This window comes from Cibotium barometz, chromosome 16, assembly GCF_041138505.1.
Source record: "Cibotium barometz isolate CiBa-2024 chromosome 16, ASM4113850v1, whole genome shotgun sequence".
NCBI lineage: Eukaryota > Viridiplantae > Streptophyta > Polypodiopsida > Cyatheales > Cibotiaceae > Cibotium > Cibotium barometz.
Window position 1 is genome coordinate 43031349 of NC_141061.1, and position 14491 is coordinate 43045839.

Genomic DNA, 14491 nt, shown 5'->3' on the forward strand with positions numbered 1-14491 from the left:
TGTATAGGTGGAGTCTACCTTTCTGTGGAATAGTTGCATGTGTGCCATGCTATTTCCTCATTGTTTTTGGCAGATCTCATAGTGAGTTATTTTGTTAGATGTTCAGGGATTGCCTGATGCTCTGTTTTGTCGTATTGCTGACATATTATAGTTGTCTAACCACATTGAGCAGTCCATATTAAATGGATTATTGCAGGAACTGGATGCATATAGGCTATTTATTTATATTGGGTGTCTGTAGTAGCAGGAATTTGCTTCACGATTTTTGTCCTGCTTTTGCGTATGCGTTGAATGCACGTGTAGTAATGGGTAATTGCTTTTGTGGTACTGCTGTTTGACTTGTATTTTGCACTTGGATGATGGCTTCTTTTGTGTCCTCTGGCACTTTGTCAGGTGGAGAGTATTTCCTGTCTGATGATGTTGCGTTATTTATGAGGAGGTGTTGAGGGCTGCCTGATACCATGTTTGGTAATCAATACATTGGTTTTCACTGTACAGGATTTGGTGGTCTCTCAGGCCATAAATCTATCTCGACTGATTGTGTTGAGGTGGACATTGGGTTTGTATGGAAACACTAATGGCATAAGACACATTCTGAAATAGATAGGTGTTAATACATACACTTCTTGACCCTAGGTATGCGCAGATTATTTCTCTAAAACCTGGGTTACTCTGGTACCTTCTCTATATATAATGAATAGATTAAAACCTGGTTATCACTTTACAATCCTGGATATAGGTTAAAGGGGCATTTTGGGTGTTCCTGGTTTTGCTCTGCTTATCTGTTCTCTCTTGCTTAATGGCATGTTGGGCAGGATGTTTGGGCTGCCTTGTACTTTTCAATGATATGCATATAGTGCTGCAGCTACTGGCCTGATATGATATGGTTCCTGCAGGTTAGTTGCCTTTTGTGTGGTCACATGCTTTATAACATGTATTCCAGATTGGGGTACAATGGATGCATTAACCCTTACTTGCTATTGCTCTGCTCTATTAGTTCTAATCCATCCTTCTGCGGATTTTTCATACATGCCTTTTCGGGATATGGCTAATTGCTATCCTGTTGTGATTGGTGACATTATGAGCTCTGTACACGCACGCACACACGCACACACACACACAAAATACACACTCTCTTTCTCTCTCTCTCTCTCTCTCTCTCTCTCACACACACACACACACACACACACACTATTTCAAAAACCCACACACACACCCACAAAATACTCTCTCTCTCTCTCTCTCTCTCTCTCTCTCTCTCTCTCTCTCTCACACACACACACACACACACACACACACTATTTCAAAAACCCCCACACACACCCACAAAACACACACACTCTCTCTATTTCTCTCTCTCTCTCTCCCTCTCTCTCTCTCTCTCTCTCTCTTCAAAAACCCTCAAACAACACACACATTATTCACTTACTTTTAAAATTAATAAAACTTTCAAAATACTCTCTCTCTCTCTCTCTCTCTCTCTCTCTCTCTCTCTCACACACACACACACACACAATTTCAAAAACCCACACACACGCCCACAAAAAAACACACACACACTCTCTCTCTCTCTCTCTCTCTCTCTCTCACACACACACACACACACACACACACACACATTTGTGCATGCTAAATGAGTTTTATTTAATTTAAATCATTATTAACTACTAGTCACCCACCCATAAGGTACCATGCAGCAAAGCAAAAAACGGGGGGGGGGGAACTTCACATGCCTAAGAATGTGTGTGCGCGTAAAATGGCAAAACACCCTTGAGAATTATTGCATGCGCATAAAATGGCAAAACTGCTCTCTCTCTCTCTCTCTCTCTCTCTCTCTCTCTCTCTCTCTCTCTCTCTCTCTCTCTCTCTCTCTTTTTTTTGAGGAAACACAGAGCTATAATACTGGGTATGAAAAAACCCCCAAAGTGCCAGAGGTGGCCTACTGAGGGGGCATACAAACTGTGCAGAGGGAGGCGTGAAGCCTGTGAGCAGTCGGTGCTACATCACGGTGGATGATGTGATGTGTGCAATATGAACCACTGTGGGGGAGAGTACTCCCATCTAGCATGTCCTCCAACAATCCTGAAGAAGAGACCCGTGCGCCCCCAACGACGAAGGAAGGCCTGGAGTCTGTCCTGAGCTGTCTGTGAAGGCCGACAGGAATCATCATACGTGGAACGCAGTGCACGGATAAGATCGAGCCAAATCAGGACTAGAGTATCACGTGTCGATTGCCGCGTGTGACTATCTCTCTCTCTCTCTCTCTCTCTCTCTCTCTCTCTCTCACACACACACACACACACACACACACACACACACACACAAGTTACTACATGCACATAAAAATGGCAAAACACTGCATGCACGTAAGATGGGAGAGCGAACCGTCGGGATCGAAATCTCTCTCTCTCTCTCTCTCTCTCTCTCTCTCTCTCTCTCTCTCTCTCTCTCTCTCTCACACACACACACACACACACACACACACACAAGTTATTGCATGCACATAAAAATGGCGAGACACTGTGCATGCACGTAAGATGGGAGAGCGAACTTACTTCAGAGCGTCGAGGGGAGGCCGAAAACAGTCCGTCGAGACCGGAGGCCGAAAACAGACCGTCAGGGGAGTGGACCGTGTCGGGGAGCTCACCTGCATGAGCACGGAGAGCGAACCGTCGGGATCAAAATCTCTCTCTCTCTCTCTCTCTCTCTCTCTCTCTCACACACACACACACACACACACACAAGTTATTGCATGCACATAACAATGGCGAAACACTGCATGCACGTAAGATGGGAGAGCGAACTTACTTCAGAGCGTCGAGGGGAGGCCGAAAACAGATCGTCGGGGGGAGTGGACCGTTTCGGGGAGCTCACCTGCATGTGCATGTAGTTTCTCTCTCTCTCACACACCCCCCCTTGGATGGAGGCAGACCTGCAGGCAAGGCAATGAGAATATGGCTCATCGAGTCACCAAGCGTACATTCTAAAGGCGCCACTGGAATTAAACTTCTCAGAACCAGCAACAACCGACGGCTTCTGCACCATGTGGTGACTCCGCATGGAGTAGTGGCTTGGAGTAGAAAGGGAGGGAACTTGAATTCCCACATTGAAGGAGGGCCTGCAACCTGTGACCATCATCAAACCAAGCAGTAAAAACAACGCCACGTGTTGGCGGGCTGTTAGCCGTGTAAGAAATAGAGAGAAGAGAAGCCCGACTCGTGAGGCCATTGGAGATGTAAAAACTGTGGCCCCTTTTGATACCTCCTCGGGGACCCAATGTCTTTTGTCTGTTATCTAGGTAGGTGACCATTGATCAGCATGCCCTTGCCCCCTTCTGCTCACCAGCATCGCGCAGACGTCGCTCATCATGACGCAGCCATGGGAGGAGGGGCTCCTTCGCTGGTGCAGGCTATGCTGGCCGCCATTTCGGGAGCCGATTCGGCGGAGGTGGAGAATGCGTTCGCTCTGCCGGAAGACATGGAATCAGAAGGTACGATCTGTGCTGATTTGATGAAAGATGTAGGTTTTGGAGTTAGGTCGGTTGCAAAGCGAGCTAGGGATCGTAGCAGGGACGGGCACACCAAGGTAGACGGGAGGGGGACGCGTGTGCGCCTGCCTGCGATGTGCGCGGCCAGGCTTTTTCAGCTCACACGAGAGCTGGGCCACAAGTCGGACGGTGAGACGGTCGAATGGCTGCTGCGGCAGGCGGAGCCCTCCATTATAGCCGCTACGGGGTCCGGAACCATCCCCGCCTCGTTTGTGCTCACCTCCGGGTCCTTGCCCCACTCCAGAGTGGGAGCAAGCTCAGGGGCCATTGCACGGCCTCAGCTTACCTATTTGCCTCACGCAGAAGCTCCCATTGTACGGCCACAGCTTAACTACTTGCCTCAAGCAGACCCTCTCGAAGAAGGGCGCCCAGCTGAATGCTCATCTCCGAAGCAGGATGTAAAACCGAGCTTGGACTCTGGTGTTGCAGGGTTTCATCATTGGATGAGCACGGCATCATCATCTCCTGAAAGATATGCAAAGAAAAAGACAAAGACACATCTTGGAGAAAAGAAGAAGAAGAAGAAAAGGAAATCAGCTGAAAAGGAAGAAACCGATGATGAGGCACGTAGTAGACCTGTCTTGCCAACAGCCAAAAGATCGGCCATTCACCCTTATCCCCATCATCATTACCCATCAGTGGTGTCTGGCGAAGGAGCAGAAACAGGACAATCCAATGGCTGCTCTTCAGGTGTCATGTGGGCAAATGGTGCCAGGATATGGAATGCTCCTTTCCCAACCCCTATCCAAATGACGTCACTATTGATGTCTGGAGGGGGAGCAGGAGTAGACAGTTTTCACTCGACAAACAGCTCAGGTTCCCATCATTCTTTCCCAATACTTCACCTAAGCTCCATGCCTCACCACCAGCCAAAAGAAGAGGAGCATGACCACTGCAATAATGCAGGCAATTCAGATGCACAGGTGATTGCTTCTGGCCATCATCATTTTCTTCATGTACATAGTCATCAAAGGCGGCCGGAGGGGCAGCAGTCTGTCAGTGGAGATCAGACACCGAGAGGCTCTGCAAACTTGGTCTAGGATTAGTGCTTGGAATCTAAATGGTATGGGAGTTACAGTCAGTTACACAATGTTGTTATGCCTTGAAGGTTTTTCATCTTTACATGTTTCGGTCCATGCTACCACCATCTTTACTCCTACAATTCGACATGAGATGCGCTGGACCTTACCAGTGTTAACAGTTATTTTGACACTTAACCTGGGGTGTTATCCACTGATACAGTAACATACTGCAAACCCTAGAAATGATTGTTAGTTAAGCTTTGGATTTAGGAAATACCAAAAACGGCCACTCACCACATTGAGCATGGTATAATTGTTTTTGTCTAGTGTTCCAGTGCTTGGATGAAGGCACACCTGTTTCAAGTTAAGTGAGGGTATAAAAAAGGTCCTTTTGGTACTCTCCTGCCATGCAGATGAGCTTCAGGTTAGTGGTGCTGAAAAGAGAATAAGTGCAAGTGCCCATCCACTGCGTGGTGAAATAATACTGGTGCGTCAGTGCTCTGCTTCTTCACACTTCTTCTTTAAATGCCACACTGGCACCTGCTGGCATTAAAGCTTATAATTTGTATCAGGTTGCTTGCATTTTATCACAAGAAGTTTTAACTTTGTGTGGGTAGAAACATGTGGTGTTTAAAACACATTACATTTTTGCTGATGTGCCAAAATTTGTAAGAGGTTATCTTGATTTATAAGATGTGTTTTTTCCTGCCTTATGTGTTGCAGAGAAGATGCATGGAAACAGTTCATGAGTGTATTCATTTCCTTTATCTGATTTGTGCTTATCTCAAGTTGGAGACTTTGAGTGCCAGTAGGTGTAACGAGGTAACATGTCATTGAGGACATTGGTATCCACACAGTGGCATCAGCCAATTTTAATGCTGAGCCATCACCCTTAACCAATAGGCCAAGGGTTTTGTCGATAGGGACAATACAGCTCCACCTATGGAGAGCTGAGTGGAAACTATTGTACGTCGAGTGGGAGCAAGCACTTCTGTATCCCAAGTTTTGATCATGTTACATGCCCTTCTCACTTATAGTCTTGTATGTTGTGATGAGTGATTTTGCGACTTCAGACTGCCTTACCAACTTATTGTCAGATGTGCGTGAGTTCACTCGGCAGCAGCCATGAAAGCAAGTGATTGAACTTCTTGAACACTTATTTGAAAGTGGGGTATGGATAACTGAACCTCCCAAGGGATGATCTATGGAGACACTGGGAATTCTATTATGCAAGTGGAAACATGAGAAATAATGATAACTATAGCAAGTTAATAATTGGTGCCGTACATGTCCGACCATTGTGAGATCACTTTGTTTCCTAGGATGATGTTTATTTCTTGTAGCCAGAATATTTCCAAAGCATTCCACCTATCTCCATTCTACCATGTTGTGTTTATGGTTTTAGCAGCTCAGCTAGTGAGGATGGAAGATGTCCATGATTGTGGCCCAGAGACGGAGAGAGAGAGAGAGAGAGAGAGAGAGAGAGAGAGAGAGCAAAGCTCAATCTTTGGCAATAAAGATAGGCTTAGGTTCTTCACCTGGGCCAATAAGATTTGACTCTTTGACCTTGATGAGATTGCAATAAGAGGCATGAGGCTCTCCGCATGGGCTTCTTTGAGTCATCTTGCTGTGTATCACTCTATCCCAGAGGTCTTAGGATTTACAGTACTCCAACACACTTGTCTTAGATCTGGCTTAGTGAGCTCGTTGAGTTTGGTTTCTTTCTTTGCCTCATCGCTTTGACTTTATTGAGCTTTTGTGTGGTGGCTCGGGTAGAGCTTGGCTTGCCAAGAGCTCATGGACTCCTCGTTGCCTTTATTGGCCATTGTCTTGGCATGAAGGTTGATCTTATTTAGGTCAACTTCCCACTATCTGGTGTAGGTCTCATGTGAATACATGGTGTTAAGGTAGCAAAGTCAATGAAGATCTATCTCTCCATGGGGAGAAGAAGATACTTCGTAGAGGATTTCTATGTGGTTTTCTCCTTCTTGGTCGGGTGACTGTGGGCAATAGAGAAGTTGAGCCTTTCGTGGAGTCATCCTCACTAGATGAATCACTAGCTACTCCTAGTTCAAAGTAATTGTTTGCTCCCAGAAGGGGCATTGCATAAAACATGAACATGGAGGTTATTCTAGCCTTGTATACCTTGTTCCCAACTTTTATGCAAGAGTGGAGTGTCCATGGTTGCTAAGACATGAATCCAATCTGGCTTTGGTGGAATAGGCTTGTAGTCTTTGTTCTCACCATCTTCACTATCTTACAACTTGTTTACAACATTTACACATATTGGTTATAGTGGTTCCAATAGTTTGATCGAAACAATTCTAACAGTTGCATTAGACTCATTGGCAAGAATAACTCGATTTATGGGACTAGTCTTCTCTATTTTCAAGTACTGGGTACCTTTGTATATATAAATGTGATTGGTTTCTCTCATGAAAGGCCTTCTGATGGTGTATGAACACTCTTCTCTGGTAATCCACCACCATGAAGGTACCACCATGAAGGTGTGGTGGAAACATAGCGTGAAGGTCTTAATCTTTGCATGTTGCAGCAGGAGGATGCTTGGCTATGTTCTTGTCAATAAGCTTAACTAGGCTCCCTAGAAATTCTTGGTCATTATGATAACACCAGCACCACTATCGAAGGTTCCAAAGGCTCACCTCATTTCTTTGTATATGATGACATGTAACACATCGTTCAATTGCTAATTTTAAAAAGTGTCTCAACTATTTATGAGCACTTTTGGCTATCCTTTGGTTTGGTTATGGAGGAAGGGCGCTCGATGTGGCATGGTTCATCTTCCTCCTCTTCATGTTCATGTTCAGCTATGTGGGCTCTTAGGTTCCCATTCATCCAGTCAAATAGGCCTCTCCAAAGTTAATAATTTCCTTAAGAGAACTTCTTTGGAACTCAAAATTCCAAGGACAAGAAGGCTATGAGGCCTCTTATATCCCGTGAGTAATATTTGCACTCCCTTGGTTCGTACTCTTTGAGGTGGGCTTGGACGTGCCAATGTGTAAGAGAGATGTGCACTAATTCTTTCATAGAAGATGGTGCCTCTGAAGGGGAAAAAATGAATTCGTCACCAATCACCTTAGAGAAAATGTTCGAGTGACTATGATGATCCATAGAGGGCTAACTTTTACCGCCCACCGAGTCCTCCTTCATGACATCTAGTAATGTGGGGTTTGGATGAGTTGGTTCCTCTGGTAGTAGAGGCTTTGGAATTGGCTCCTTTTGTGGTCCCTTAAGAATGGTTATGGGTTTGGTTAAGGACTTTGACACACTTTGAGGTTCCCTCCCTGGGTTTATGATTGGCTTCTCTCGAATAGAGTGTCTAAAACATGCTCAAGGGAGGTAAGTGGTTGGCTCCTCTCAAATAGAGTGTCCAGAACATGCTCAGGGGGGATCGGTGGTTCATACTCTTGCTCTAGTTTAGCTACCCCTTTTCATTCTCTCTTTTTTCAACATGGGGTTGGGGTATTTCTTGAGATTCTTTTGAAGGTTTTCATAATCTATGGGCTTTTTTCTTTAGGAAGAGCAAGCTTGACTGGGAGATCACTTGTTATCTTTGTAAGCAAGGTAGCTTCAAAACTCTCGTCTGATAGTCATGACATCGTTGTTCTTGACAACTAATCACACATTACGTTTTAGGTGCTCTTGTAGGTCTTTTGCTTTAGGACCTTTGGTTCTAGTTCATTAGCTTTTTTAGGGGCTACGATAACATTTGAGGCTTATAGCTCAGGATCTTCTGTTGCTTACTATGAAGTTAAAGCTTGAGCTTTTTGCATATTGGTAGCCTTAGATATTCCGTTAACTATTTCTTGGAGCTTTGTGATGGCATCAAGGGGGGGTTGTATGTATATGTCCTCCTTATACACTCAATATCTTAAGACTCATTGGCATGGTAATTGATGTTTTTCTATTAGGGAGATTGTCACTCTATGGGACAATCCTTGTAAGCATGGTTGAATACGCACTTGTGGCATTTGCTTCCATAAGAAACTATGTTAGGGTTTAGCATGGGATTTGGAGTGCTTGGAGCACTCCGAATCCTGATTATTTACATGTTGTACTATGCTTTATATTTTCCATGCAAGAAACAATTAATATTTTTATATTGACCCTAAGGACTAAAGGAGTGTAGATGCACTTGAGTTGTTTATTTATGTGTACTTTCTTAAAAAATGAATGTTTTATTAATTTTGAAACGGCATGTGTGTGTGAGAGAGAGAGTGAGAGAGAGAGAGAGAGTGAGTGTGCGATTTTGGGGAAAGTGTGTGTGTATCTGGGTGAGAAAACTATTTTAGTTTTGAGAATAGAAAAAGTGTGTGTGGAGGTGTGTGTGTGTGTGTGTGTGTGTGTGGTGGTGGTTGTTGTTGTTGTTGTTGTTGTGTGTGTGTGTGTGTGTGTAAGTATAAGAAACGTAGGGTTTTTTTGCATCTTAAGTTTTTTGTTTCGTGGGAGGATTTTTGTGCATTAACTTTGTATAGTACTTTGTGCCATATGTTTTGTATAGTAGGTTTATAAGAATCCAAGTTGCACTTACACCTAGGGAGAGTGGTTTAGTAAGAGAAACTCTCAAACACTGTCACACAGCAAGAAAAGGGAGGTACTTATGTGTCTTTAATTAAACACACATGTACACACACAAAGAGAGAGAGACCAGTGCAAGCTCAAACATCCAACAATGGCATGAGTATGTTGCCTCGTCATAGCATGAAGTCGGCAAATGAGGATCTAAAGGTCTAAGTTGTAAAGTGCCAAAGGTATGTGTGAACTCGGTAAATAAAATGTAGTCTAAGACATAAAATGGCAAGTTGACATAGTGAGCATGTAGCCACGATAATAGTGCATGAGCAGATCTCATGCAGGGTAAAAAAAATACGACAATGGTAAAGAGTATAAGTATAGCTAAATTGGCGAATGTTTTTATATATAAACCTAAAACTTTAGAAACTCGAGCAAATCTTTGAAATTTTATATTGTATATGGCAATATATAGTGTACTTTGGCGAATTTGTCTCTAAACCCCACTAAAAGCTAGAAAATTTTAAGTGATTTTTCCTTGAAAAGTTCCAAGCAAAATAGCCTGACAATATCAAAGACCCCTCTCAAATAGCCCTTGGGCTAAAAACAATCCCTAATTTTTTCCTTGATCTCATGCGATCAGAATCGACAATAGAGTCAAAGCGATGTCGATGATGACAATGGTGTGTATCATGTTGATCATACAAGGGTAGTGATAGCCGTTTTTTCGGCTATCCACATTACCACAAGAAGCTACCTCGGCCAAGGAAAATCATATAAACTCTTTGTCATAAATACCTTTTCACTGTAAATAGGCGTGTGTGCATTAGGGACTTTACCCATATCTTCTATATATTTTTTTTTTGCTAGCTACTCATCAAAAATAAATAAAATTATTACGGCCCATTTTGTGTAAATATTTCATTTCATATAAGGGCCTAAATATGGGGGTCTCTATTTTCTCTAGTTATGTAAATACTTCATTAGGTGTGTGTATTACAAAACCTAAATATATTTTTATTTATTTATTATTATTATTATTATTCTTCATAATACTTTTGGACCATCATTGTACATATGCTTCAACTTCACCATACATAAGTAAATCCTATGCCCTCATATTTCTACCCACACCATGTAGAAAGCCTACTACCCAAATCACTTTTTCCCTTAGACTATTTCATCTTTTATTCTCTCATCTACCCTAAAATAATGAGGGTCTCCCTCCCTTCTGACTTCCATAGTTTAGTATTTTTGTATATATTTTTTACTATTAAATATTTTATATATTTTCATTAAATACTTTTTTATATACCAATTATTTTTGTATATTTTATTCACAATTAGATCTCTTTGTTTATTTTATTTTCCTATCATAATAACCATATTGTCATAATATATTGACTAGTTAAATACTAGCTTGTTTTTTCTTATTATGTAAATCCTTTATAAAATAGAAAAAATCTCCTCCATGCAAGTGTCCACATACACTTGAGTCTCTAAGGTCAGGGTATGATGTATTGGGGGACTCACTCTTGGAGCTATCAAGAAATTCCACCAATGGGGACTCACTCTTGGAGCTATCAAGAAATTCCACCAATGGGGATCCACACAAAGATTTTAAAAATTCAAAAAATACATGATTCTGCTGAATTTTTTGCGCCCGCCTCCACTCCGAATTTGGACTAGTCATCAAAAGACAAAAGTTAGCTCGGGAGCTCAGAAATATGCCCAATTTTTTTGAGAATTTTTGGAGCTAATGGCGGTGAGATATGAATTTTTTATTGGACCCCAGTCTGCCCACTTTTTGGCAAGGTACACCTAGTCTCTTCTCACCTCCCTTACACATTCATCACCTACACACTTACTCATTCCTTTCTCACTCCATCAAACCTGCAAACTTCATGTCCTCTCTCACCCTCTCCACCTTTTCCCTCTCCTTCCATCTCCATTTGCTCTCATATCTACTCTACACCCATACCTCATCTCCATTTCTCTCCCTACTACTCCCATATTACTAAAATATTTTTCCAATCTCAAAAAATACATTAAAAATCATCATGAATGTATCATATTAACCTCTACAAATATGGAGTTTCCATCTACAAAAACCCCCATGTTCTTTACCTCAATCAACTTTTGTGGCGTCAAATGCAAGAGAGAGATCGGCGGTTAACTTAAAGATCTACACATGGGAGAATCCAAGCTTCTTCGAGCTTTCAACCACACAAAGGATCTTTCCAAATCTTTACTCCTCTCACTCAACCTCTCAGCCCTTCTCACCCATTTTGTACATTGTATTACTAACCTTTTATAGTGATTACTAACTACTAACCACTAACATTTGTAAATAAGCACCCACTCTACTACTTTTGGAGTAGGCATTACTACAAGTTATTTGCTCAAACCTCTACATCACACTCTCCCCTCATCTTCAATAATTCTCTCACCTTGAGCCGACATCCATGTGACTCAAGGGATAAGAAGAGGCCCACTCTCATTTCAAAATAAAAAATCCATAATCTATGATTTTCCATAATAAGATTGATTAGGCTTAATCCTAATTGGGGCTTCTCAAACCTATAAATAGTGCCCCTCCATTCCTTGTAAAAAGGGGGAGATTACACACATTGTACACCACTCCTAACTCTAGTGTGTAAGGAGATAGTGAAGCTTGAAGCTTGAAGCTAGTTATGTCATTGTGAGGGCTTGAGTGATGCCATACTCCCTATCATAATTGTATCTTGCCTTTGTGCATAAATAAGATTAGTAGTTTGGGTGCAATTGTGTACAACATCTTGGGCTCCTACATCTCCAAAGTTTATTTAGCAAAGCGGTCCGATGTTTGATTTAAGGTAAATTCGATCCTTGTATTTTGTGGTGTGATCTTATGCTTGGCGGCTTGAGGGCCTATTTTTGATTTGTTGCCTTTCATTCCATGGTAAGAGGGTTGTATGGTGAGAGGGCTCCCGTAACCTTAAGACCATGGTATATCGACAACAAAATCAAGTTTATATTGTCTCTCTAAGCTCTTCTCCAAGTTTGGTGTGCATCTATTTGTGTTACGCTAGTGTTTGTTGAGAGTGTGTGTGTCTTTTGATTGATGTATATTGTTAGCTTGTATTGATTGGCTACAAGGAAAGATCCTTGGTGTCCTAGTTCACACACATAACTAGGTGGTGCCCCTTTTCTTGTTGGGTGTGTGGTTTTGGGGTTCTTATGTTTGTGTTGCGTTGTGCCCCAAGCCCATTGAGTAACACGGGAGCCTTGAGGAGTGCTTAGAGTCCGCTCTTCTTGTTGCCCGCCCCGGACTGCCCCAATTTTGATGCCCCCACTGAGGAATCGAGCAGTTTTTGAATGGGTATTTAAGGTACATCGATCTCTCTAACACATAAATTTCCTTGTTTGCTTGTTGGGTATCATATTTTAAGAAGGAAAGTGGTACTTTTGTGTGATCTTTCATGAACAACTTTTGTGTGATCTTTCATGAACAATCCACCTCCTCCTAATCCTCTTGGGATTCAATTCAACCAGTTTCATTGGGTGCACTCCATTAGAGTGAATGTTTGCATTGATAGAAAAATTTTCTACCAACAACGCATGGTTCTTCTTTTTGGTCCAGAAAGACTAAGTGAGACTTTAGCATCACCTAATCCTGTCATACTTCCCATTGTAAATTACACCATTTCTTTTGATGTGCATATTTTCATCTTGTTTTAGCTTAGTTTTATGAATCAAGAAGACTTATACCGTAGGCCAATCTCTTATGCTAGGCAAGAAATACACATAGTTGTTGGTAGTAAGTTACAATTTCAGCGTGTCATTCGTCGTATGTTTGGACGTAGGCAAGTAGCAGCCATTAATGCCTCAGTTAATCCATTTATTTTGCCTTTAATTTGTTATGACATAAGCTTTGACGTCTACATTTTCATTCTACTTTGAAAAAGAAAAAAAAAGAAAAAAAAAAGAAAAAAGAAAAAAAGGAGTGAGAGAGAAAGAGAGTGAAGGAAGACCTTTGTGCAATCATATGATTCTTCTTCTTAAGCATGGATACAACTAGGCAAATGAGTGGCTATCCCTTATTCTTTGGAGAGCCCAGTGAGGATGCCGAGTTGTTCTTATCAAACTTTAGAATGGCACTCCACATAAAGAGAGTGATAGGAGACCAAGAATGCTTAGACATGTTTGAGTTGGTCCTACGAAGAGATGCTTCCACTTGGTTTCAATCTCTACCTGCACCCGCACGAGTAGATTACAAGGGGTCATGCAACTTTTTAGAGACAATTACTTCACTCCTTTGAACACACAAAAGCTATGGCAAGAAATAGTTGCTCATAAGCAAAAGGATCTAGAGGACTACTTGGGTTATAAGCAAGAATTCTTACGTCTTTGGACTCTTTGGTTGCGTAGTCCTGGAGATGGTGTAGAATTCTTGAAGAAGGAGAGATTTATTGTAGGGATGTACCCATCACTAAAATTGCAAGTAGAGTCAGGAGAGCCCACAACATTTGATGCTGCTGAGGCTAGGGCTACCAAGAAACTCCGAAAGATGAGGTGTATGCTTGGGGGGGACTTTATCTTTGATGACTCAAAGCCTAGGGAAGAGGTACAGTCTTGCACTCGTAGAGAATTACCTGAGGTCACAGTCGAGGTGATAGAAAAGTTAAATGAGTCTTTAAATAACTTGTCTATCCACTTTGCACAAGCTGTGGAACAGAAGGGCCAAGCTAAAAGGGTTGAAGAACGAGAGCAATGACCTAGGCGACTTTTGCAATGTTGGAATCGCAGAGAGTCAGGGCATGGGATGTATAATTGTACTTGGCATCGTGGGGAGCCAGGGAAGCCTAACATGAATTATCCAGTGATGAATGCAGGTGAAGGCACTAGTCAACAACAACCGATGATTTTGCAGAGGCCTAATGCAACAAGACCACCTCCACGAGAAGTGGAAGGAATGCCACCCTTGCCGGACCCAAATGTACATGTGGTAGAGGTAACAAAGGCCAAGGAGGTAGACATTGAAGCAAATGGTGTCAAACGAGGGCGTGGAAAAGAGAAGGAAAAGGAGGGTGTGGCATCACAAAGTGACCATGGACGAGGAAAGAAAGTGAAGGAAAACAAGGAAGTCAAGAGGAGACGACGTCGTATAAACCCCCAAGATTTCCCCCTTGGACATGGTATGGCTCCATACAACCTTTTGGAAGATATGAGAGGTAAGGGTCCTGATATCTCGTGGCCTCAATTTCTAGCCTTATGTCCACAAGTTAGGAGGGAATTAACAAAGGCCGTGAGCACTAGGAGAAAAACAAAAGAGAATGTGCCTGTTGTAAAAATTTCACAAGCCGAGATGGATGAGGACATTACACCTATATTAGATTGCTACATCAAG

At 42.4% G+C, this 14491-nt stretch overlaps 1 protein-coding gene across 1 annotated transcript; it reads left to right on the forward strand.

The window, feature by feature from the left end:
* The first annotated feature begins 3215 nt into the window (after positions 1-3215).
* LOC147630674 (uncharacterized) lies at positions 3216-5279 on the forward strand. Its single transcript, XM_086810611.1, has one exon. The coding sequence runs from the start codon at positions 3319-3321 to the stop codon at positions 4585-4587; it is 1269 nt and encodes a 422-aa protein (XP_086666737.1). The 5' UTR covers positions 3216-3318; the 3' UTR covers positions 4588-5279.
* Positions 5280-14491: the final 9212 nt, after the last annotated feature.